Source organism: Chamaea fasciata, unplaced genomic scaffold, assembly GCF_029207755.1.
Source record: "Chamaea fasciata isolate MVZ Bird 193981 ecotype frontalis unplaced genomic scaffold, bChaFas1.0.hap1 SCAF_1, whole genome shotgun sequence".
Classification (NCBI taxonomy): domain Eukaryota; kingdom Metazoa; phylum Chordata; class Aves; order Passeriformes; family Sylviidae; genus Chamaea; species Chamaea fasciata.
This window is the reverse complement of record NW_027094086.1, coordinates 86471262-86495238: the sequence shown is the minus strand read 5'-3', so window position 1 is coordinate 86495238 and position 23977 is coordinate 86471262. Positions and strand designations below refer to the sequence as shown.

Below are 23977 nucleotides of genomic sequence, written 5' to 3'. Positions count from 1 at the left end.
GTAGCAAAATCCATTTCAGGAGAATATTATCCCAAAGCAAGTCTAATACTAGAGCAAGAGCTGCATAAAGAGGAACAGCATGTTTGCACAGCCACTGTGTCTTGCTGCCTTGCCACAGCAGACAGCAAAGTCGCCAAGCTAGAAGGATATCTATTCCATTATCTTATATCCATCACTCAAAGCAAGAAAATCCACTTCTCCACTCAGTTCCATGGCATATAACTTTGCAAAGAAGTCATATCTTCAGAGAAGCTTCAAAATGAGGGTAATGCCAGGATAAACCTAATATGCCAGCTGCTTTCTCTAAAGCATGAAGTGTAAGGCAAAATTGTTCCAGACTCCATTCTGTGGGGGTTGCAGAGCTGTTACTGGAGAACAACAGTTTCAGCTTTGATCTATAATGAAAATTTACCTAATTTACTTCAGAAACAGCAAAGTACATTTAATTAACTACTGTTGAATGAACCAAGCTTTCAACTCCTTTCCCCTGTAACTGCAACATTAACAATGCCTTTTAAAAGTATTTTTACAAGTATTTACCAAGGTTTTCTAAATGAAAATTTAAAAAAGGAGAAATTTAGTAGAATTAATCCCATTTAATAGAATGGGATACCTCTGCTCCATGCCATTCTATAAAGAACCTGTATCCAGGAGTGAGTGCTGACACTTCAAGATGCTGAACTCTTCACTTCTTCACCAAAAGGATCATTAGAGTTCAATGTCCCAAAATAAGTTTAAAATATTGACAAGTTTCTGCAAACAGACAATCTCCTTTCCTAAAGTAGCAGCTTGTCTACATGTTTCAACTAGACTTGAAAAATTTCTTTTATATCTTCATGTATCTGGCTCTACATTTTTCTGTGGTAAAAAAACAGGAAATAAAACAGTTTCAGGAGTCCCAGAGGCAATTACTTGAATCAAAACACAACATCCAAGCACCTTCCCGAACAATTAATAAATAATTTTTCCTTGTTAAGAAAAGCTCATTTAAGCCAAAATCCACATCATTCCCTAACCTTAAAAGGCAGAAAAGCATAAAACATTTTACTGAAAGTCTGAAACCAGAAACTCATCTACCTTCACTCACTCCAGTGACTGAAAATCCCTTTCTATCCAGCTGCTGCTTTCTTCACAAACAGAATAATCTCACAGGATAATAACTGAATGCTTTTTATCAAGTTTTAAGCATCTTTAAGTTTATCTTGTTAAAATTTTGCAATGTTGGCATTTTACAGTTTTATGTAACAGTGATGGGGTTTCAAGGGGAGGAAGAGGGGCCCTTAATTTTTTCTAAAAACATTTCCAGCTATTAACTGGCAAGATTTCCTGTATTTGCAAAAAAATAACAGAATTAAGTCACACAAGATGAGGCAAAGCATTTAAGAACCCACTCAAAACCAAAAAGGAGGGCAATTAACAGCAGAAGGCTGCCTCTCCCCAGCAGGCTTCTTCAGGCAGTCTAGTGACCAGAGACTCTCTGGGTACTATCTCTTACCTCAATGAATTATCTGGATGTGTCTCCATGTGGGACTCCAGCCCATACTTGCAAAAGAAGTCTTTGAAACACACTGGACAATGATAAACTTCATCGTCAGCCCTCTTATCCCCTTCACCGGAATGGCCATCCTCAACAACCTTCAGAAAAAGGGAAAAAAAAAACCTCACTCAACCAACTTGTAAGCACCAAACCAAACTTCCAATCCATTCAAAGTCTCTCTCTTACAGAAAGTTGCAGGCTTTATTTGTAACCTTGCTGCAAGAAAACACAAAGGACTCACTCTTCAGGGGAAAGCGTAAGCAACAGAGCCTCAGCACACGTGTAAGAACATGCATGACAGAAAAGGAGGCTCAGTAGGAGATAAAGTGTGCAGCTGAGTCACAGATATATCAGTTCTAATGAGGAACTGTGATTTGAAGAACTTATAAACCCATGTGTTTATATACCACTGAACTAGCATTCCTCCCCGTTCAGAAAGCCAGGGAAGCTGTCAGCCTAAATTATTTATGCCACTGAGATACTGCCAACTGCTACGTCAAGTGGTTCAGGGAGAAGCAATGAACTTCTGCATGTTCTCTATACTTCTCTTCTGATTAGAGGGAGAAAAGCATGCACAGAGCAAGGGATACTGTGCTAAATGGAACTGCTACCGGCTTGCCATTTAGAGACAGTAAGTGGAAAGAGTCTAGTTAAGTTTGGCAGACACCATACATTTTGTGCAAATGACTGAGATGTGTTAAAATATTTCAAAAACAAAATCCTAATGGAAACATCTAGCCTTCAAATAAATATTTTCCGGTCAATCTTGAACCTCCAATAAGGCAGGATTATGCTACTATGAAAGGGAAATGTACTGTAGATTTTTTTCCCCTTCAGATCTAGACAAAAGCAGACTTCAGTTGCTGCTGCTTTTGAAGTAAACACTGCTTTTTAAAAGTTTAAATCACTGTCCTCCAAGAATACTACAAAATAAATGGGAGGGGGAAAAAAAAAATCTAGAGGAAAAGCTGCAGCAGCAGCAGAATAGCACATCCTCTTGTCATCCAACAATAATTATTTATAAATCCTAAGCAAACGCAAAAATTTAAACAATAAATAATTTTAAAAATTTAATTATTTCAATCTCTGAAATTAGAAATTAATTTTCAGTCTCACACAACTGTGCCAGCTACACAGAATAAGCATGGCAACTCATATACAGAGCTGAAACAAGTCTGTGATGAGTGCACAAACCAAACAGCTGACAATTTAGGAGGTAACCAGGAACATCTTTTGCTTCATGTCCCCTAAAGAACCTTTTTTGCAGGTGTCCTCTCCTCTCTGTCCAGCTCAGCATCGTGACTGAACTTCCGTTTTGAAGACAATCGCCTGCGCTTCAGTGGCGAGGGGGGAGTGGTGCTCGCTGTGCTGTTTGGATCCTTCTCATGAATCTTCATGTGCCTAAGCAGGAAGGGGAAGAAGACACTGTCAGCAGGCAAATCCAGGGAAGGAAGTTCAATATAAATTTTAATGCCAACATCACTTCTAAGGTTTGCATTTACAGGATACCATCAGAAATCCCATAAACCAGGCTGAACTTCTGAAAAACAGCTGGGGCATGATCCAGCAGGGACCCTTGGCAGTGCCTGGGCCCGTGAGGGGCCACAGAAGGGAGCCCACAAGTTTTCCCCATGTCCCAACTCACAGCACGACACTTGCCCTGCTAACATCTAGTTCCATCAGCACCATGCCCATTCCCCATCATCCATGAGGTCCTGGCTCTGCCTAAACCTGCTCAGCAATCCACATACCCAGCCTCCCTGTCTTGTGGCAGCCTAGTAAGCAAAAGCCTGCAGCTTAGCTTTCACTTCTCTCAGTGAAAAAAAAGCACCTCACCTTCAACTGGCTCTGCACCTAGAGTTTGAGACTGCACCTCAAGTAGATGTGTATAAGCCAACGCCAGAGCAACACTTCTTAAATATATTTGTTTCCTTCTCGTTCTTAACACAATGGTGGACCCCAATATCAAATTTCACACGCAGCTTTGAAGTCAGGATTATCTGGTCCCATTGTTTCAGTGCACTAGGTATAGCTTGCAAAACTGTACTGCCAAGGCATGTTGACAAACTTTCTTTCCCAGGAAAACAACTATTTCTTGTCACAAAGACACAGGAAAAGGGAAAGGGACACAATTACTCAGGAAGCAATCTCATCAATATCTGTTTACCTGACCCACTTGCCTCTTGGTTTTCTGTATTTGCAACCTGAGGAAGACACTGTTGTCTAGTTCTCTTCAGTGAGATGGAGGGTATTGCTACCATGCTTCTGACAACTCAAAGCTCAAATGTAAATGTTCCTTTTTTTTTTTTTAAAGGTATGGCCTTTAATCTCACTTCAAATTTATATAGCTATTAAAAAAAATCAAATGCATGCTCCTAGATACAGTGGAAATGTTTTGCTTCTAATAGCTAGATATGTGAGTGCAGGAGGGAGTTGCCATTTGTCCACAGGACTGACTTCAAAAAACCATAATGGAGACAAAGCTAATGGCACTCGGGTAAATCTGTCAGAAGTCACATCCACAACTCAGCTCAGGACAGTGCCACTTAACATGACTGCACACTATCATGTTGTAACCCAGACAAGTCTCACACATCCTCATAACTGCTTTGGTGCTATGACATCAAATCTGTTCTAGTTATGCATGCCAAGGGCATGATGCTTCGAGATAACACACTGGACCAAACTGACCCACAGCAGACCCCACTGGAGCTGCTGGGAAGAGTGTCTCATCACATGATGCTTTTTTTAATATTTCCTTTTTCAATCTCAGAAGCTTTTTAAAAAACAGAAGGCATATAAATCACTGTCTCAAACTGCAGGGTTTTGTGCAGGAAGAACCCCAAGCCAAAAGCACCACAGGTACCAGAACTGATACAAGATTAAAATGGCTGTTTTCAGCTACTGCCTGTTTTCAGCATCCATCAAGTCTGGGGCTGCTTGGAGGATCAAGTCCACAAGAAAAAACTGGTAGTTTCCCCAGATCCCCAGTAAGTCTCACTGGTTGCACAAATGGTGGATGGACACTGGTGACACCTGTCAGCCACATCCATGTGCAGACGTGCCCAGCAGACTGGACAGAGAATCATGGAAAGGTTGCTGAAATTGTCTGACCTCTTTCCCTGATGATCACCCATTTGGGAGGAGAAGAAATGCTGAAGGTCTGAGCATTTGGCGCTCTCCAGATTTGACAGGAGCCAGAGAAAACCCAGAGTGCTGACACAGCATATGGAGTGCCACGCATTTCCCTGCCTTGGCCCTCTGGTAGCTCTGGCACCACAGCCACCAAAGCAACTGATTTATCCACATGAATCCAGTGCTACCTCACCTCACAATATCTGCAGGAAGGCATCTATAGATATTCTACTGACTCGTTTTCTTTAATCTTGGGGTTTTTGCCCCTGTGACACTGATCGAACTTCTTATGCTAGCTAGAGCTTCTTTCATGGGTGATAAAACAACAGCATGAGCTGCAGTTGTCTGTACTGACACAAGAAAAATGGAGAAGAAACCAGTTATTTGTTCAAGGGGTTCCTGTCCAGAATGACAGAAGACAAAATTCAGAAAGCATCTCGGAACAAAAAATCAAAATATTCAACTGAACAGGCAAAGCAAAAGCTGGAAGGTGGATTGTTTGTCTATGTTTTTATTATTTCTTTTTGGTAAAGACTGCTTTCCCATTTCAATGATCTCCTGAAAGTAAGAACAGAGGCTTTTGCTGTGCCTGTCTGTCCCTGCACCCCAGGCACTCACACACGGCCTGACTGCTTAACCCTCTGGCAGCTTGGCTGAAGCACAGCTAACTCTAGTTGGCCAGTTACTTTTCACACAGCTAGAGAGCAAAATCAGTCAAGCTAAATCACATTCATCCAGAAAACAATCAAGCAACAAGAAAACCTGCTATGCATTGGGCATGGGACATTTTCTTCTCGTTTTCTTTTGAAGTCTCTTTCCAACCATTAACAAGTATGCACAACTCCTGTTTAGCAGCTACCTATGCAAACCAGCTTCCTTAGGGCTAAGTTCTTTCCTCCTGCTGTTTGTCCACCTGTTGAACTCTGCTTGTTTAGATGGAGCTGGCTCTTACTTGAGAGAGGTGTGATGGCACATCCACAGCACACCAACAGGAAAACCCCTTGGAACCTCCAGTTAGTGCCAGCCCAGCCTTGAACCACCGCCTGGCATGACCCACACAATGCATTCAAACACACTGGCTCCTGCACATCCCAAAAGCAGTTCAGCTGTGCCTGCAGTGTGAAGTATGCCAGTAAGGCAGGGCTTGCTAACATGGGCAGAGCACCACAGTGGTGGGGGCTTTGCTGTGTCTGGTGTCAGTCACTGGCTGCCCCAACTGCTTGCAGTTCTCATTCCTGCAGTGTGTGTGCTTTTGCCATGTCCTAAAAGCCACAGCAGAATCCATACCACAGCAAGGAATGCAGTGATCCCTTCATGTTTTAGTTTTGCATATTTGAAAGGAAGCAGCCTAAGCTATTGAGCTATAAAGAGGAAGACACCCTGACTGCACCTTTGACTTTTACTGTGTAGGTCAAACATCACAGCTGCTGTGATAGCTCTATGCATGTGATCATTAAGGAAAAAAAGGAAAATTCCGAAACCAAAGCGGCAGGTTCCAGAGTTCTCAAGGAGAGTCACAACCTGCCCACATTACAGCCAGCAGGTTGTTCCTTTGGCAGGTTAAGCAAGTTTCACTGCATCAAGTTAAGGGTGGAGAGGAAAAAGATTAGTAGAGCTACAGCCCAAGATAAGCGGGAAGATAAAGCCAAGAAGTACAAAGGATAGACACAATCTTCATCTTTCTTTTACTTTGCAACATGGATGTCATTCTGCCTTGAGACAACATTTATCACCTAACATGAGCTGAACTCCAGCAGATGCCAAGTCACATCTACATCCACAACCCTTGTTTTAAACACTCCCTTCACTGAGGCTTCTTCTACTTAAAAAGTTTCCTAACCATAATTATTGGGGGGGGGGGGAAGTATTTGTGTTGCCTTACTCCTTTAGAAGAGTTTGCCTTGATTAGATCTTACATGTAACACTGAAAATGTTCAACCTCACTGTTTAGCCTGCCAAGATACAAGAAGAACAGGAACAAAGCTGTGTTTAGAAGTTATTTTCCCTTTGTGACTATAACAACATATTTTGGCCTGACAACAGTGGCATACTTAGAATGCAAAAGACAGGCTCGTAAGTCAGTCTGGCTTTCAGCATCTTACAGTGATAAAGAAAAATAATATGACATTCATCAGTTCCAAAAAATAAAGATAAACACTCAACACTTTAAGTGAGAATGTAGTTCAAAAAAACAAAAAAAAAGGAAGGGCAAAGTAAGGACGTGCACAGAAATGCTCATATTCAGTTGCAGATGCAAGTTACAGTAACATGTGCCAGCAGCTTTAAAGTGACCACTACTGCAGCTCAGAAGACAGCCAGAATCACAGCAGATGAAACTTGGATTTCTTCATTAAATCAATGAACTGTGGCTCTGAGCCATTCTACAGAGCAACCAAAGTACAGCAGACAAGTTCAGGAAGGTACAGAGCCCTGAAATTGGTACCTCATAGTCTCCCCAGCATGCATGCAAGTACACGTACACTTGGGACAGTGCTGAGGGTGGAACACTAAAATCCAACCATGGTACACAGGATGATATGCTGTGAGGTGATAAAAACTTGAGCTTAATATTAGGGAGGACTCATTTGCACTAAGTGCTACCTAGCCTTGATTAAACTCTCAAAGAAAGTGGTGGAACTCTATTTAAAATTAGACCAGAGAAAAAACCAGAAAAATTTGCAAAAAATAAGAATAAAATGAAAAGAGGAAACGAAGTCTTTTCCAAACATGGTCTGATCCACCTCTGAACTAAACTCTTAATGATTAAGAACTGCCATGCAAGAAAAAGGAAATACCTTGCTATATGCTATGCTTTTTGCAGCACAGCTGTATGAGAAAAAGCTCTCCTCGTAATCTCTTCACTCCCCCTCATACAAAGAATTTCACAGGTGAGCCAAGAGGATCCAACTGTGCTAGGACTGTGTGCCAGTCAGCCCTCCCAACAAAATCACATTTTTTTCAAGTGCTTGACTGCCTTTCATTCCACCCTCCCCCTGAGAATCACCTTCCGCTTCCCCTCTTCTGCCACAGCTTTTCTCTCCCCTCTCAGGGTCACATGAGCAGGGTGACTAAGATGATACTGCACAAGAATTCCCCTGGCTTCTTTCCTTTTTTTTTTTTTTTTAAAAGACAAATGGGGAGAAAAAGTTTCCAGCCCCATACTGTAATGCAGAGCATGATTTCAGGAGGGTGACTATGCCCTTAGAACAGCAGCAAGTGAACCTTTTGCAACTTTATATTGAAGAAGAGATTTCTGTAGTAATAGGCAAATGCAGAAGTCCAGTGCCTTTTTCCTTTTTCTCTCGTGGATGGTGTTGGATGAGTGTCTATGGGAAGTAACTCATGGGGAGAGCAGGGGAGCATGTGTCCTGCTGAAGTGACAAGCAGCTCCTGCTGGTCACATCCCAGTCTTTACCACATCTCTCTAAAGGGCTGATGCATTTTCCTAATGCCAAGGGTATTTGCATATTGATCGTATAAGCTTTCTGGAGGTCTCAAAACAGGGCAGCCTACAGCTTCAATGCCAAAACTAGAACGTGGGCAGGTTTTGACTGGCTGGCTCAAGGCTAGAGTGAGCAGCCAAAGCATCCTGAAGGAGGGAAATGCAAGATGCAGCTGCTTGCTCCTGGCTCTGGGTCCCACTGAATTATGAACAAAACCAGAAGCTTCTGCTTTGCATGCAGATAACCTGATCAGCACCACTTTGGCTCTGGGATAGAAATAATCCCTCAGCATGCGTGGGAATCCCTCACCTCTTAGTTCTGGGGAGAAAAAAAAGTACACTGTAGCTCCACTTTGAGTTTCCATGCCTCCTGATGTGCTTCAGGTCCCAAAGAAAAAAGGCCTGTCTGGCTTGGAGGCCCGGCCTAAAGGAAGGTATGGAACAAAAGGGTGCATTTGCAGCCCCTGAGCAGGGTTCAGGGTTAAGCCTCTCCCTTAGAACTGTGGCAGCAGAAGCACTGCTGGCTTTCAGTCAAGAGAGGTTTATGCCAGGTAGGTCTGATTAGAAGGAGCAGCATGTCCAGAGGGGGAGCAGCAAGCAATTTCACTGAGGCCTGGTTGGGAAAGTCCCAGCATCTAAATCAAGATTAATTCTTGAGCACCGAACTCAGTGTATGTATAAACACCCTCCTCCTCCCTCACGTCTGTGGAAATACGGTGGGGAGGCCAATGAATCCGGGCATTATCAGCCCAGAGAGATCATCTGGCAGTATCAAGTTCAGGTTCTGGCTTCATATCCCACATATGATTATAAGTTTCTCCACTTTACCACTAGATGTACCCTATACTCTACTGCATTGCACATGATTATTCCTCATCTCCCTTGTGATTTCTAAGCAGTTTGATATCAAAACCAAGTGGACAATCTTCATATATCTGAAGCTTATCTGAAGACAAGGAAGCCACACATCCAATCATTCCAATCAAAGACAATGAATAAAAATCAGTGCTTTCTATCCTTCACCTTATTTACAATTCACTTTGTTTCTTCCCCTTCCAACAAAAAGAATTACTCAAGTTCCCAAGCTAGTCTGGGAAGGACTGAGGTGGTCAGTACAATTTAGCTGACTCAATTGCTTTACATCTCTCACTGTTTTGTGTCTCAAGATCTTACACTTACATTGCTCCTCCCATATAACAGTAAACAAAATCCAAAGAATCATAAATCCCCTTTTACATACTTAAAAAACAAAAGTTTATCCTTCAGAACATGACCAAACATCTCTGTTTAGAAAAAAAGTCCAATTTGTTAAGGCTTCGACTTAGTGCCATGGTACCAGAACAAACAGGAGTGAAGGATGCATCCAAGACAGGTTGAAATTTGGACCATGATGTACTTCAGGCCTCATGAAATGGAAAATGTCTCAAAAAGAAAGAGAAGACAGCCTTTAAAATTACATTCCTTTCAGATATTTTTATGTCATGTTATCTTTGTCTCTGTTTTTGTTTCATTCGTCTTAAAAAATGATACTTTAGCCCAAGTTGTCTGGAAATGTAGGAAAACACAGGGAACTTCTCTTCAAAGCTCCTGCCATTTGATGCACCCAGGAGGTAAATCCTAAACAAAGAGAAAGTGAAGCAGTATTTTTAGGAACAATTGTTTAATGCCTGGCTGCTAAGTCCCTCCTTATGAGTCTTGTGAATATGACTGACACTTAAGTCAAAAGCACAGTAACATTATGCCCTTGGGTTAAGGAGTTTAGTGAGTTGTTTGTTAAAACATGTAGAGAATCTATTTTGACAATGTATTTCCAGTGTTAATTACAAACATCACCCACTTAAGAGAGCAATCCACTCAGCCCTTGCCAGTCGTAATCACAGGAACCAAAAAGATGCAGGTAATTTTAGAAATCAGACATGACCTGTACTAGGACAAGTTTCTGTTTGTCTTCTCTTCTTTGGCCTAATATTTGTATTCTCAAAAAAACCCAAAAATGGCCCAAAAAGCCCTCAGATGCACACACACTTCACAGCAAGTCACGAGACGAATACCAAAATCCCAATCACATGGGAAACTCCCTTTTAAAACTGCGGAGCAATCTCAAAACAAATTTCAAGCACCCCCATACACTCTAGTGGTAACCAGTGTTGAACCCTAGCACGGGACAAACCAAGGAAGCAGAGCAGCAGGCGGTCTCTATGCCTATGCTGGTAGGAAACTCATTTCAGTGCATGCAGGGAAAGGGCAGGGTGGGGCAAACAGCTCCCAGGAAGGATCAGATTGAGATGCCCTGACTCATTTCAGCCGGATGTCTCCAAGTAGGCCCAGCAGGAGATCCCCCTGCTGGCGCTCCCCGTGGCAGCCAGGCACTGCCATCCTGCTGGCACACTCATTATCCTCATGGAGTCTCCAGTGCTCGTTCACACTGTCTACCAAGGCTAAGGTGGCCCTGGGAAGCCACTCCACACAGCAGCATGTGGCAGCACGTAGATGTAGCTGTCCCCTCGCCATCCCCCAGGCGCCACGGACATGCCCTCAGCATCCTCCCCGGCTCAGAGTGGCTGCCGCACTGCCTGGCTCCCGGCGCAGTGGGATTCTCCTGGCACACGGCATCACTGGCATGACAGAAGTGCCATTATTCAGATCCACCAAGACTGGCCGGGTGTGCTAAGGCTGAAAAAGCCACCAGTGATTAACTTCAAATGACAGATTTCAAATCTCTTTTCAGTGCTACCAGGACAGTCTGCAGAGTTAGCCAGTGCCCCGCAGCTGCCAATACATGATACCTAAGGACACAGGATACACACACGTGCACACAGAGCATTCTATATTTTATCCTAGAGAAAAATTTTGCGTTGTTGTGAATAAAGGCAAGCTGTAAGCATGAGTGAAAGATAATGATCTACAAATCCAGTGGGGGGGGGGGGGTAACCACTTCTGAATAATTATGCTGTATTCACATTTAAGCAACTACTTGCTATACAGACTCAGCAAGCTCAAACAGGCTGAAATTGATACAACTGCATTCCCGGCTTGGCTCAAAGTTACTCCTATTCCCTAACAGCAACCTCGTCAGAACACCTCAAAGGCAAAAAAGGGAGACAAATATTTGCCTGATGATGCTATGACAGGGAAGTGATTCAAACCATGCCTCCAAAGCAAAGCCTCCCAAAGGACTGCAGAAGAAAGCAGTTTGCATCAACCCTGGTGTAAAGGTGGGGAGAAGACGAGGAAATGTAGTGTGAGCTTCCCAGTACTACTTCACCAAGCTGTCACACACAGTTTACATTATGTTCAGAGCAGACCTAAATTAACAACGCCAAATACTGCAAGGAGACTTCCAAGTCATAAGAAACTTTTATATGGGACAAGATCCTCCTTTATTAAACAAGATCCTTCTCAGGCCACCATACTTCCTTAAGCTTGGAGAAAAAAGTGTATTAATAACAGTAAAATTAAGCAGAAGTAATATTTTTTAAAGCGTGCCACAAATCTGGCCTGGGCCATTCTGAACTGTTTCCTTCAATCTTTTTGGAGATTTGTGGTTTTCAGGCATGTCCTTTAGTTACGATACTATATAACCTTATTCAGTTACTTCACTGCTGATTTTTCAGGAAACTTTATGTTTAAAGGAAACAAGTGTTATTAGAAGGTAAGGATAATTAAGGCCATTTAAAATTTTAATAACAGGGGGGAAAAGGAGAGAGAAGGAAAGAGAAAATTAGAGAAAGTACATCACAACAGGGAAAAGATTTCTCCTAAAGAGCAAACACAGTCGAAGAAGTCCTAGGTATGTCCTGCCACCCCTTCAGAACCACACCCCTTTCTTAACCAAGCAAACATAAGCCCCAGCTACTTCCCAGAACTAGGCAAAGCCCTCTAGCTGTTGGTTCCCTCTCACACGGCACTGTTGAGCAATCCTGATGGCACAGCACAGAACAACTTGCTGCGTCACACAGCTCGAGAAGGAGAAAACAGACGGCCACAGCACTGCTGGGGACGCTGTGCAGATGGAGCCGAGTATCTCTCCCCAACACACACACACACAAACGTGCACACACATGGACGCACGCACGCAAGGAAGCTGCATGAGATAAGGGAAGCACATCTTCCTTGAAAGCAGGGTCTCTGCATTACCCGGGTATCAGCAGCCAGCAAGTATCTCAAGAGGCAAGGAAGTAAAAGGTTATCACTGCACACACACAAACTGCAAACTTCCCAGCGCTGAGGAAGGCATCCCAGCAAAAGCGGTTTCACGTGCTCAGCCCATTTCCTCTCCTGTTCCTGAACATGTGGTCCCCCTTCCTTACAGCATTCCCTTGCTGAGGAGAGAAGCACAAGGAAGAAGTTTCACATCTTGTTAGATGTGTTTAGTCAAACTGGAAACAAAAGTCCCTGCATGACCTGTGCTACTTTACAGGAGAGTGTGGGAACTTTAGCCCTCAAGTGGAATTAATTCGGTCCATGAACAACTGTCGCCTTACTCTCTCTCCCCTCTGTCTGAAACTGTCAAAAAAGCTACCACTGAAGTGTCTCGGTGTAAAAAATGAGCCACACAGAAGTTGTACACCTTCTCTGTTTCAAGGTATCTTTCCACATGAGTCAGCACTGGAAAGCTGACTCTGAGGATTTACAAAAAGAATCACTGGGAGTGTTTAGCACAATTCGGCTAAGAGACCAGCCTGAAGAACTCGGCATATCTATAGATACCCTCAAGAAACAGAAAGCAGCATTTGCATATTATGTGCTATTTAGCAGTTGTGTAATGGCACTACTACTTTTAAGACTCTGTCTTTGCCTAGGCTGTGTACGTTGTGCATATGAGCATCATGGCTCAACAACCCGAGTGAAAGGATCTGGCTAAGTCCAAATGACAAGATTTCCCTCTCTTTTTTAATTTTTTTTTTTTTTAACAGCTACAGAAGCTTCCTCCAATGCTGTCAATCTACTGTTATGGAATAGCCTATTTTTAAAAGAGGGGAGGAAAGAAAGAGGAAAAAACTTGCTGACCCTGAGAGCAGGGGGGTATATTCTGCCGTTTGCTGGTTCCAGCATGCTGAACTAGAACAGGTTGAGCAGGTTAGATATTGAGGGGAAAAAACGTAAAGCTGGAAGACACACATTAAAGGTGGAACAACAGCAACCACAAATGCAGTTTGTGATAGACTTTTTCCTCATTCTCATGGGTACTTTGCCCAGGAATCTTTTCAGAGGATAAGAGGACAGGGAATACATGTTCATAAGAGAAGTGATGCAGGTATTTCTGATGTGCATGCACAACAGGCTGAACAAAGATTACCTTAACATACCAACTCTCTCAGCAAACTTTCTCACCACCAGCATTTTCTACACACAATCAGCCAACCAAAGTACAAGCTACAAGACAAACCACCAGCCAGAAAGTGAACAAAACAACACGTTATTTGTTAACCTTGAGAGCTAACATGTCCACAAGAATCACATGTCAGGTTTATGGCAGAGGACTAAAAGCACCTCAACTCCTCACAAAGATCACCTGGATTTTCTAGTGCTTGCTAAGTTAAGGCTCGTATTTACTTTGTAGCTCTTCAAGGTGAGAAGGGGAGGAAACATCCCTGAGAATACTAGACCTTCAGAGGAGGTAATATTCCTGAAAGGGTACTTATGTGGAAAGATCAAGGTCTCGCACTGCCATGTGCTCTCAGCCTAGAGTCTAATCTGTCAAGTGGCTTGTGCTTATTTGAACTGTGACATGGGTAACAAAGCAGCACTAAGCTACGCTCAATACCCTCTGTTATACGGGAGATTTATGTTACTGCCCGTGAGGAGGGCGGCATTACCCTGCCACGTCAGACCACCTTCCCCTCGACACAAATCACACCAGAAACCTAAATTCATTAAGAGTGTCCCCTTTTTTCTGCCTTGCAGAAAACCAAAACATAAGAACCCACAACCTTACAGTGCACAAGATTAGACTTTGCTACTGCTTGAAGGCAACACACAGAGAAAATCTAGGACTGAAAAGCACACTGAAGTCTTATGTTTAGGTACCGAGGAGCTCTGGAGATGCAAGTATAATGTTCCTCATTGTGTACGCTTAGGTTCTCAAGAACAATGGGGCTAATTAAGGTCTGCATATAAATCTTAACTCTGCACTTCCTTGCTTCACTTGATTCTAATCAGATCTCAGCATTCATGTTTTTGTGTTAACTTCCTTTGCTGCTCTTTAATGATAACTGAAGGGGGATACTTGTCCAAGCCTACAAGCAGCATGTAACACATCTGAAATCATGGAATCTCCTTTCAGCTCTGAGGGCTCACAGAGGTTCCGTGGCCCAGGAGGTCATCCAGAGTCTTTTACTGCTGAAGATACTGGTGGAAGGGTTTTTTTGAGCACCCTATTTGTGAGCCATGCAAATTAAATGAAAGTTTATATATAGTCTTTCCAGAAGTAAATCTACTCAGCAAAAGTGAGACAGACAAAAGTTTCTTCCTGGAACAATTAAAAATACTGTAGACTTCTAATTCATATCAAAGACACAGAGAAACAGACTCTTCTCTTACTGCTGTATTGTTGAAAAGGCTTTCTTTCTTTCTCTCTCTCCTTCTTTCTAATTTAACCTTCTTCAAAACATGGGGGTCCCGGCAGAACACCAAACACATATTCTGGTTATTATCTGCTGACAGGAGGGGCCAAAAAGCTTCCCTCCACCTGTTGCCCCATCCTTGTTTACAAAATGTACAAGAAAAAAATGTAACAAACATTTTTAACTGCAAAGAAAGACAGAACAGCTATCACATCTCACCTGCATCCCACAACTACAGTCATCAGTAACTAGAAGCAGAAGTTAGCCCTTTGTGTTCATTATCCTTGCTGAAGAATTAGGGCACTTGCATTTGCTGAAGCTTATCTTTCACTAGCATGCTGACAGTCATTCAATCATCCCCCCCACAAATAAGGAATGGATTTAAAAGCCTGTAGTACAGCCTCATTCTTAATATTTAAGAGCACCGTTTACCAATTACTACATTGAAATAAAAGCTCCTTAGGAGATGACCAAAGAGACATTTCTATTATGAAAGACAATTAGAGACAGCCTTTTCACATGTGTGAAGTGTCAATCACTTTCTGTGTGGCGAGCTCCTTGGCTATTTGTTTTTAGCTTCAAGATCATGTACGTTCAGTTTTTCAAAGCTACACCAAATTTCCACTAGCAAACCACCAGAAAGCAAACCATGTTGTAATAAGGCAGTTCCTCTCCTCTTCTGGGAAAGAAAAAAGGTCTTCATCACATTTGGCTATGCTCTGCCTCCAAAACTCCAATCTTAAGCAAATGCCGGCCTGCATGTGGTGGACTACAGAGATCCCATTTGTACTTAGAGGCCAGTCATTGTTACTGCACTGCACCCCACAAAGCACACACAACATACTGGAAGCAGGCCAATGCCATAAATAACATGGGAGCAATTCACAGGTGGAATGCAGGGAGAGGATGGATTCAGCCAGATCTTGAGGACACTCTGCCTATTAGACATTTGCAGAGTCACAGGAGGCCTGTGTGCATGCCTGCCCATGACATACAGACTCTTGTTAAAGGGAGCAGAGAAACCTTTGAAGTGTACACATCTCAACCCCTGTGCCTTTATCAGGATCCAACACTCATTTTCTGAGCAGTGCATTACAATCTTCCAGACATGCATGTTCTTCATGTGCTAGCAAAGATGGCTGGTTAAAACGTCAAAATTCACTGATTATCCTCCAGCATGTGCATTTTCTGTCTTTTTCAAGAAACCCAGTCAGCAACACACAGGTGCACAGGTAAAGTGCTGTTTCATAAAGACTTGAACATCAGAATAGTAGCATACCTTGATTAAAAAGACAGCTGTTTATCTCTCCACAGCATATTAAAATCAGAAATTTGGGAAAACTACCTAGTACTGAAAGTAAGATTGAGAAATGAAAGTGCCTTCTTAATTAAAAGAAGAAATACCTTCTTTGATAGGACCCTTTTTAAGAATGCCTCAAAGCATAGCTTCTGTGATCCAGATCTTCCAATCTGAGTTTCAAAGACTTCTGCATGTGGTTGTTGCATGTGGTGTTTCACATGTGCCAAAAAAAAAAAATCCCCAAACTTTGAGACCTGCTCCTGAGATGATACATAAAGAGCCCACAAGTACCTAAGCAGCATGTAAATAAAAAGCCATTCTGAATAATTTTGTCATGTATGGGGCAAGGAATGAAAGAAGAGAAAGAAGGTAGATGGTTGCTACATTTTAGTTTCAAATGGAACACTCCAGTTAGTTTGCATTACCAGACTTATATGGACAGTCTGGAGAAAACTAGCCATGGACAATACTCCTTCATTTACCAAACTAGGGAAGCTGTGGTTGAAACATGTATTATCCCTCTACTCTTTTCAGACTTGCCACAGAGCCTTTAATAGCTTCCCACTGGAAACTGGCAGGAAGGTCATTTCTCGCCTCCCTTTTGGCATTTATACCCGATTAACATTTTCTAGTTGCATGGAGAGCATGTCTTTGGCAGGGAGGAAAATGTGACTTTAAAGTGATAGGCACGGGCTATCCTTAGTCACAAAAATGGAAAGGAACTGCTGGCAAAGTATCCTACCCCCAAAGGAAACACTTTTGGAGCAAATGGAGGCATCGCCCTTTCCACTGAAAGCTGATGCACATTCTCTTTGAATGCAACACAGTAAGTAAAATAATTTTTTTTTTCTCTTCCTCAAGGTCCCTTCCTAATGCTCACAAACCACCACTACAACCACAGCAGCAGCCTAACTCCTCTTGTCTGCATTTTGGGGAGGGGCTGTGGCAGAGATATAGTAAAAGACTTGAAACTTCCTACTTGGTGTCAGAGTCTAGACCTAAAAGGGCTCCTTGGAGTTGGGATTATTCACAGATAAACTCCCTAGGGTGTTACTATGACAGTACAGATGGAAAACCTTTGGAAAGTCTTTAGTAGTTGCAATGTTTTGAGTGGAGACAGTACACTGGAAATCCCCAGCTCTTAAAGAGCTGCAGAAACCCTTTATACACCCCTTAACCCTTCATAAAGTTTATGCTCCTGATGGAGATGTGAGTATTCAACTTGAATTCACTGTGACTGAGAGAAAGCCACAGGGTCTGTCTCTCTAGCAAAGAAGGGTGAGAGTAAGGCATATCCTAAACTGTAAATTTTCTTATGTACTGATCATTACAGTGCCAGTTACAGGTATGTTCAACTCGAAACTACTGTGATCTAACTCTTTCCTCTAGATTCTTAAAGAGCCCCAAGAAAACAATGTGCCCAAATCCCTAAACAGCTCCTGATTCTAGAAGGTTTGCTATTTCCAAGAAGACTTGCTCTTTCCAATACTGGTCAAAAAGAAAACTCTAAAAAATGCAGCATCACCTCCAGAGCAATTCGTGATGCTGATACCAAGCACTAACAGATCTTCTAGCTGTTGTATCAGATTGCACCAACCCTCCACAAACGGTAGGCAGCACATCAGGAAGAATGAGAAAATCAGTTTTTTGCTCTGAACATTGAGCACTCTCAAGAGATCTCTGCTCTCTCCAAATGTGACTGTCCCCACAGAAGGGTCAGGTCACTCCTGAACAGCCTGGCAGCCTGTAAGAGAGTTTTCTGAGATACCCTAGGCTCAAGGTTCCCTGTTGAAAATCCTGGCCAAGAGTCCCACTGGTCAGAAAAGGAAGCAGGTTTTAACCTCTTTTCCTTACTAGTATTGCACAAGAGAACCTTCCCCCTCCACCCCAGTCTGCTGTGCCCATTCAACTTAACTTGTTGACAAGGAGCCAAGGAGCACAACAAAAAGAATTTGGACTTCATGTGAGAGGCTATGACTCATTAACAAATGAAGTGTTGCACGTATTGTGGGAGTCAGGAAGGCCAGCATCGATTTCACAAGTGAAGAGTACATGCAACACCCCAGCACAGCTACACTAACACAAGGAAGAGATGTGCAGGAAACAGCATTCTCACTCATTTGCAGAAAGTTTGGCTGTTGCACAGAAGTTTTACTGTAATGCAAAAGAGCATCAAGTAAGAGCTCTGGAGTTTTTTTTCTCCCTTGGTAAAGTGAAGGTGGTGAAAAAATACTTTTGATGGAGATGGTCAGCACTTCAGAGTGTAACAACATTGGTAATCATTTTCTAACCCAAAAAAGCAACCAAAACTTGTCTCCTACCCTCCTCTACTCAGATGAATGTCTAATGATGTGGCTGTTTTGAGGTTGAAAGATAGAGGAGAAATTTCATTCTGTGATAGAACAGCAGTAAGTACTCCCATGGCACAGTATTTCCCTGGACAAAAGCGTTCCATTGAACTTTTTCCCCTAAAAGGTCTTTTTAAAGTCTGGATTTAAAAATAGTATAGACAGCTAAATAAGAGCCAAAAACTGGCAGAGGGGAAAAAACCAGAGAGGATGGACATGGCATAAGCCTACACATTTTTCTCCCCATTCAGACACCAACAGACCAACTTCTCCCTCGCTCCTCTCCTGTACAGTAAGCCTATTTGGTGTAAGTGCAGTAAATCTTCAAAAGCTCCTGCAGGACCTTAACAAGTTACACTGATTCTTTACCAGCACATCACAAGTTTCTGCTAAACCTGTAACTCCTCTCTCTGACCCCATGTTGTGCAATGGTCCAGGGATGCCACCATGCTGGCTACCAGGGGCACATGAGAAATTTTTTAATTTTTTTTTTTCCTGGTTTGGACATACATCTGTCATTACTTAGATTCTGTAGCACAAAAATAGAGAACAAGAAAAGAATTGCAAACAAAAGAGGAGAAAGATGAACTTGTAGTATCATCTAGCTGGTACAGAAGAACAGACATGGCACCACCACAGACGTGGCCTGCAGGAGTTACACGAGGCACAACCTGGCAAACAGGTCCTTACTCTGGAATCCTGAGGCAGAAGCAGTTTTGAAAGAGATGTGAGACACATTCAGCCACAGCAGTGATAGTCCATTGGACATGATGCTACAGCTAAGTTTGAAATGCCTGAAAAAGGAATTTACTTCACACCATCTTAGACCAGAAATACCTGTTTCAGAAGGAGGTACTGGTGGGCAAAATGAACATCTTCCTTGTCCGTATGTCATGGCACCAGGTAAAAAATTTGATTTCACTTTGCATTTATCCTTATCTGCCTACTTGCACATTCATGCTTTCCTTCAGGAACAAGATCCAGTATTACAGTCAGTTATAGCAACAAGAAAAGGTTATTCACTGAAAAAGACCAGAAGGCACAGTCCGCCAACCACAACTCTCCTTTAGCAGAACGAGAATATTTCAGTGTGCTCAGGACTTTGCTTGTCATGGGTCTGGGGTCACTTGCTGCGGAGATATCAAGCTCAGGAACATCCTTCAGCCGCTATAGAGCAGCCCTACACAAGAAGGAGCTTAACAGAACTGACAGGCACCTATCAGACAAAAAACCTTTTAATATCAAGATTTTCCTTGCATGAACTTAGGTCCTTCCTAGTCCAGTCAGCAGATACAGCACTCCATCCTGGCAACATCAGGCATCATCTTGTTAAAAGAAAAAATTAAAACCAAACTATTTTCTTATCAAAAGGTTCTAATCTCTACTTTTGGGCAAGTTACTGAGTCTGGCAATTCTGGCTATACATTTGCTACAAAAGCATGCTAAGAATTTCTGTGTGGGGAAACCTGCATAAGCAAAGGTGACTACATCAATCTCTTGTTGGCCTGGAGTCAAGTTGCAGGGGAAGCCTCCCCTTCCTGCTTCTAGGAGAGCGTAAGAGATGCCCAGTGAGCAAAACCCCAAATAAACCACACAAGCAGTCCTTCAGCAAGCTACCCAGACACAAGTGACTGACCATCCCAGAGTTCCACCGCTGGAAGTCACCCTTGGATACTGACAGTGGCATCAGGTGCAACTCAGTAGTGGCCCTGCCTTCCACACGTCACACAGAGTAATGACCCGATCTGGCAAACGTGGCTCACAACACCTCTGGTCAGATGAGTCAGATGTGTGATTTATTCAGTGCCCAAGGCCAGTACCTCTTCACGCTTTTCCCTTCTCATTTTTTATCTATCTTGCCAACTCTTCCCAATTTCAGTCAATTTTAAGTTAAATAAACATGGAATTACAGAACTGCATTCCTTCCTCTTTTCACCCAAGTGTTTAACACAAGCAAAATGATACAGAAAAGGTAATGCTGCTAGCCGGCATTTCTCCTATTGTGCAGGACTATGTTATCTTTCCTACTGTCATCAAAACCACCCTTTCACTCCACCTACAGAACACCGCTTGGAAAATTATTGGTAATGGGAAACAACACCTCTTCCTTTCCACACAGAACCAGTCCACAACCATCACTCCTGCCCTTCTGCTTGTAAGCAGTATTATTTTCCCCCACCCGTCTCACAGTTTCTTTGTAGGTTGTAAACTCTTTGATATGGGGACTAAAGCTATGTGGGAATCCATGAAGTCTTAATCAGTTCTGAGATGTTCCACCCATGCAAATAAATGAATACTGAATCAAGGGATGAGAGAGGGGAAGGAAGATCTATGTACTTTAACATTTTGTTTCCCCAGTTGACAACTGTACATATTGCTACATCCCTACAAGGGAAACTACACTTGGAAATTTGGACTGCAGAGAATTTGCCAGATCTACAGTGCAATAAGTTGTCTGTAGTGCAAACAAATATTGATGTATGTACCTAAAACCAAGATAAATATACCAAAGAGGAATCTTTGTGATGGCACTTGGATACCTAAGTACACAGGACCAACAAAAGCCCAGATGTTCTAACACAACCATGTGAATCCATGGCTCTGAACTTACGAAATTAGAAGCTCCTATATAACTTGGCTATATATTTTCATCCCCTGAGAAAAATCTATTCTTTATACTACTACTATTACAAAAAAAAAAAAAAAAAAAAAAAAGCTATAACAACTCTTGATAATACTTAAAGAAAGCTAGAAAATCTTTCTCACTCCTGATTTCCTCCCACTACTTTAGCATCCTAATAGCTGTAGTGTGTGTTATGCCATATTTGTAGGCCACAGATCCTCCACATTTTCTGCCCAAGTGTCTTTAGTCAGTTTGCTAGTCCCTCCAAGGAAACAAAACAGCCCCCAATGCTGTAATCCTTTCCAAACTCCTGGGACACGATCAGCACTCACCTGTGCATGTTTCCATTGGTGGTGAAGGACTGTCCACACACTGAACATTTATAAGGCCTTTCACCTGAGTGCACCAGCATGTGGCGATCAAGGGAGCTCGCTGAGCTCAGAGACTTTCCACAGATGCTGCAGGAATGGTCTGTCCCTCCAGTGTCAGTGTTATGCTGGAGAAAGCAATGATTTTTTTTTTTCATTGAATGCTTGTTCTGAAGTGCCAGTAAAATATCAGCAAGAACTATAAGCATCTTACATTAAGCAGCTCGTAAGAGCCACTTGGCACAATACCTCACATGAAGGTGTGCCCTGTAGATACCTCTCCTCCCCAGCCCTCCTCCCTCAACTCCAGCCCCCCTCCTCCCCCCTCATCTTTAACCCCTTAATGCACCAGCACAAGTAGCTGTTTCATACAGTCTGCAATGCAGCATTTCTGCTGGGTCTGCAGCAAAAGAGGATACAGAGGGACTCAGCAACAACCCCTCAGACAAATTACACCTTGGGATACTTTAAGCTTTTCAGTGGTTTGGGGTTGTTTGAGCGGTGAGGAAAGAGGATGGAATTATGAACTCCACAGCAGAAGACGGACACTTAAAAACAAATACTCTTTAAAGATAGTAATTTTAAGACTAGTGCATAGTAAGACAACAAAACTAAACTGCTTCTGAGTGTATGTGCAGACTTCCATGGCCATAAGAATGCATTACAAGTCAAGTTATGGCCATTAGCTACTGAGCTATATGTACCACTCTTTCTTACTTGCATTCAGAGACTTGGAAGATTTCTTCACATACAAAAAAAAAAAAACAAACCCACAAGCCAAAACCTAAAAACACCAGGTGAGTAAGAAAAAAATAATTATGTAACAGTTACAGTACAGGAAGAAAAACTGAAGTAACAAGTATCTAGTGAAGCCAGTAATCAACCACACCTTAGCACCCAAAGCAGAACCTTCTGCTGGAGAAAAGGGCAAACCTTTTCTTATTAAGTATGCATATATTTCAGGAGGAACAAGAACAGGCCTGTAACTGACAAAAAAGTGCATTATCCAGGAAAAAAAAAGAAAAAAAAAAAAAGAAAAAAAAAAAAAAAAAAAAAAAAAAAAGAAAATTTCCCCAAACTGCTGTATCCTGTGAAAGACTGAGAGGCTCTTCTACACTGCGTTGATTTCAAAATTATGTCTTCCTGCTTCTTAATTTGCATGACCAGTAACAAGATCTGTACTCAAACAGGATAATAAAACAGGACTTAGGCCTCATGATGGAAGTGGTTTTCCGGATCCTTAGGATACCTTAAGCTATGCAGAACAGGACACATATCCTTGTTTGAGCCACTGGGTGGGGGGGTGGAATGCCAGGCAAGGAAAGGAGGAAAATTACCCACTTCAGGGTTAGGTTTGTGAGGTGTGTTTTTAGAAAATGCAAGAGAAGGCTAAAATAAAAGCAAAACAATGGAAGCATTTCATTGGCTTACACATGGAATTGTTTTTCACCACTGCAAAATGCAACCTGGCAAATGAAAAACTCTTAATAAAAGTAAGAAATCAAGAGCTGGTACTCTGCATACCTGACGAATGTGCATAGTTAGCTGGTGCTGTGTAGTGCAAATCTTTTCACACAGAGGACAGGTATAGGAAGACTTCTCTTCTTTTGTTTCCTGTGGACAAAAGAGAACAAAACAATCAGGACTATCAGTGTAAAAGGACTAGAAAGCTGTCAGTGATGAGGGTGGAAAAACATAATCCATCCCAAGTACAAAAGGCCACTGTTAACGGAATAACTTGCATTTATACATTTATCATCTGATAGATCCCTCCAAGCAAGTTTCAGAAACCTGTGAATTTATAAACAGGGGCTATTTCAACTACCACAGAAGTACAGCAGCCATTTTAACAGCACACAGACACTCAGCAGTAGCAGTTTAGGACAGGAAGTGAAGGCAATTGCAAGGAGCTCAAACTGCCAGGAGGAATTTAGCAGACCAGAAAGTAATTCCTGGAATATTATCAGAATACATGGGCGAACATCATTATTCTTCCCAAGGATTTTTAATAGCACAAGTTGTCAGAACTTCAGGTTTTCCACCCCATCTTGATGGCAAAGCACTATCTTGGTGCCCTTTTGTAGGGGCTGCATGTTCTGCTCCATGGCTGACTCAGAAGGAAGAGTGGCATTTACTGAATCATCAGCACCATTTCCTTTAGCATCCTGTGTTGCTGCTGGAAGCATCCCATCCAGGCACACCAGCCAGGCCCCACCCTTCTGAAGCTTGCAAGATCTGATGAGATCATAGCAAGAAAGAGGTGACAATGCAGGAGTGTACGTGACTCCAGAAGAACACATTATGAACACCATCATTCTCCACGCAGGTGAGAATTAGGAGTAACCATGGTCAAACCACGAGTACAAACAATGAAGCCAACCAGAGAGCTCAACCTGATTTAAGTATGCCCTTGAGACACCGAGCAAAGCCACTACTCTTCCAGCCCAAGATGAAATGGCACTCTTGCAGGAAACGAAGCTGTTTGCCTCAACTGGTCCACAAGGATGGCTACTGGATGATGTAAAGAGCATTTTCACAACCTCACCAGGAAGCCAGGCATGGCTTACGCACCAATGCCTGTATATTAAAAGGAAGATGATTTAGCACTCAAAATTAAACCTCAAGTTTTCCATTAGAATGGTGCACACCTCTAGTGAC

At 42.5% G+C, this 23977-nt stretch overlaps 1 protein-coding gene across 4 annotated transcripts in view; it reads right to left on the bottom strand.

The window, feature by feature from the left end:
• RREB1 (ras responsive element binding protein 1) overlaps positions 1-23977 on the bottom strand; it is a 122577-nt gene that overhangs the window by 36612 nt on the left and 61988 nt on the right. For all 4 annotated transcript variants that reach the window (XM_066187704.1, XM_066187731.1, XM_066187714.1 and 1 more), the window contains 4 exons: positions 22844-22933; positions 21284-21447; positions 2794-2938; positions 1496-1635 (listed from right to left, as the gene is read on the bottom strand). In XM_066187704.1, coding sequence (XP_066043801.1) covers positions 1496-1635; positions 2794-2938; positions 21284-21447; positions 22844-22933 — 539 coding nt within the window. The remainder of the gene's footprint in view (positions 1-1495; positions 1636-2793; positions 2939-21283; positions 21448-22843; positions 22934-23977) is intronic.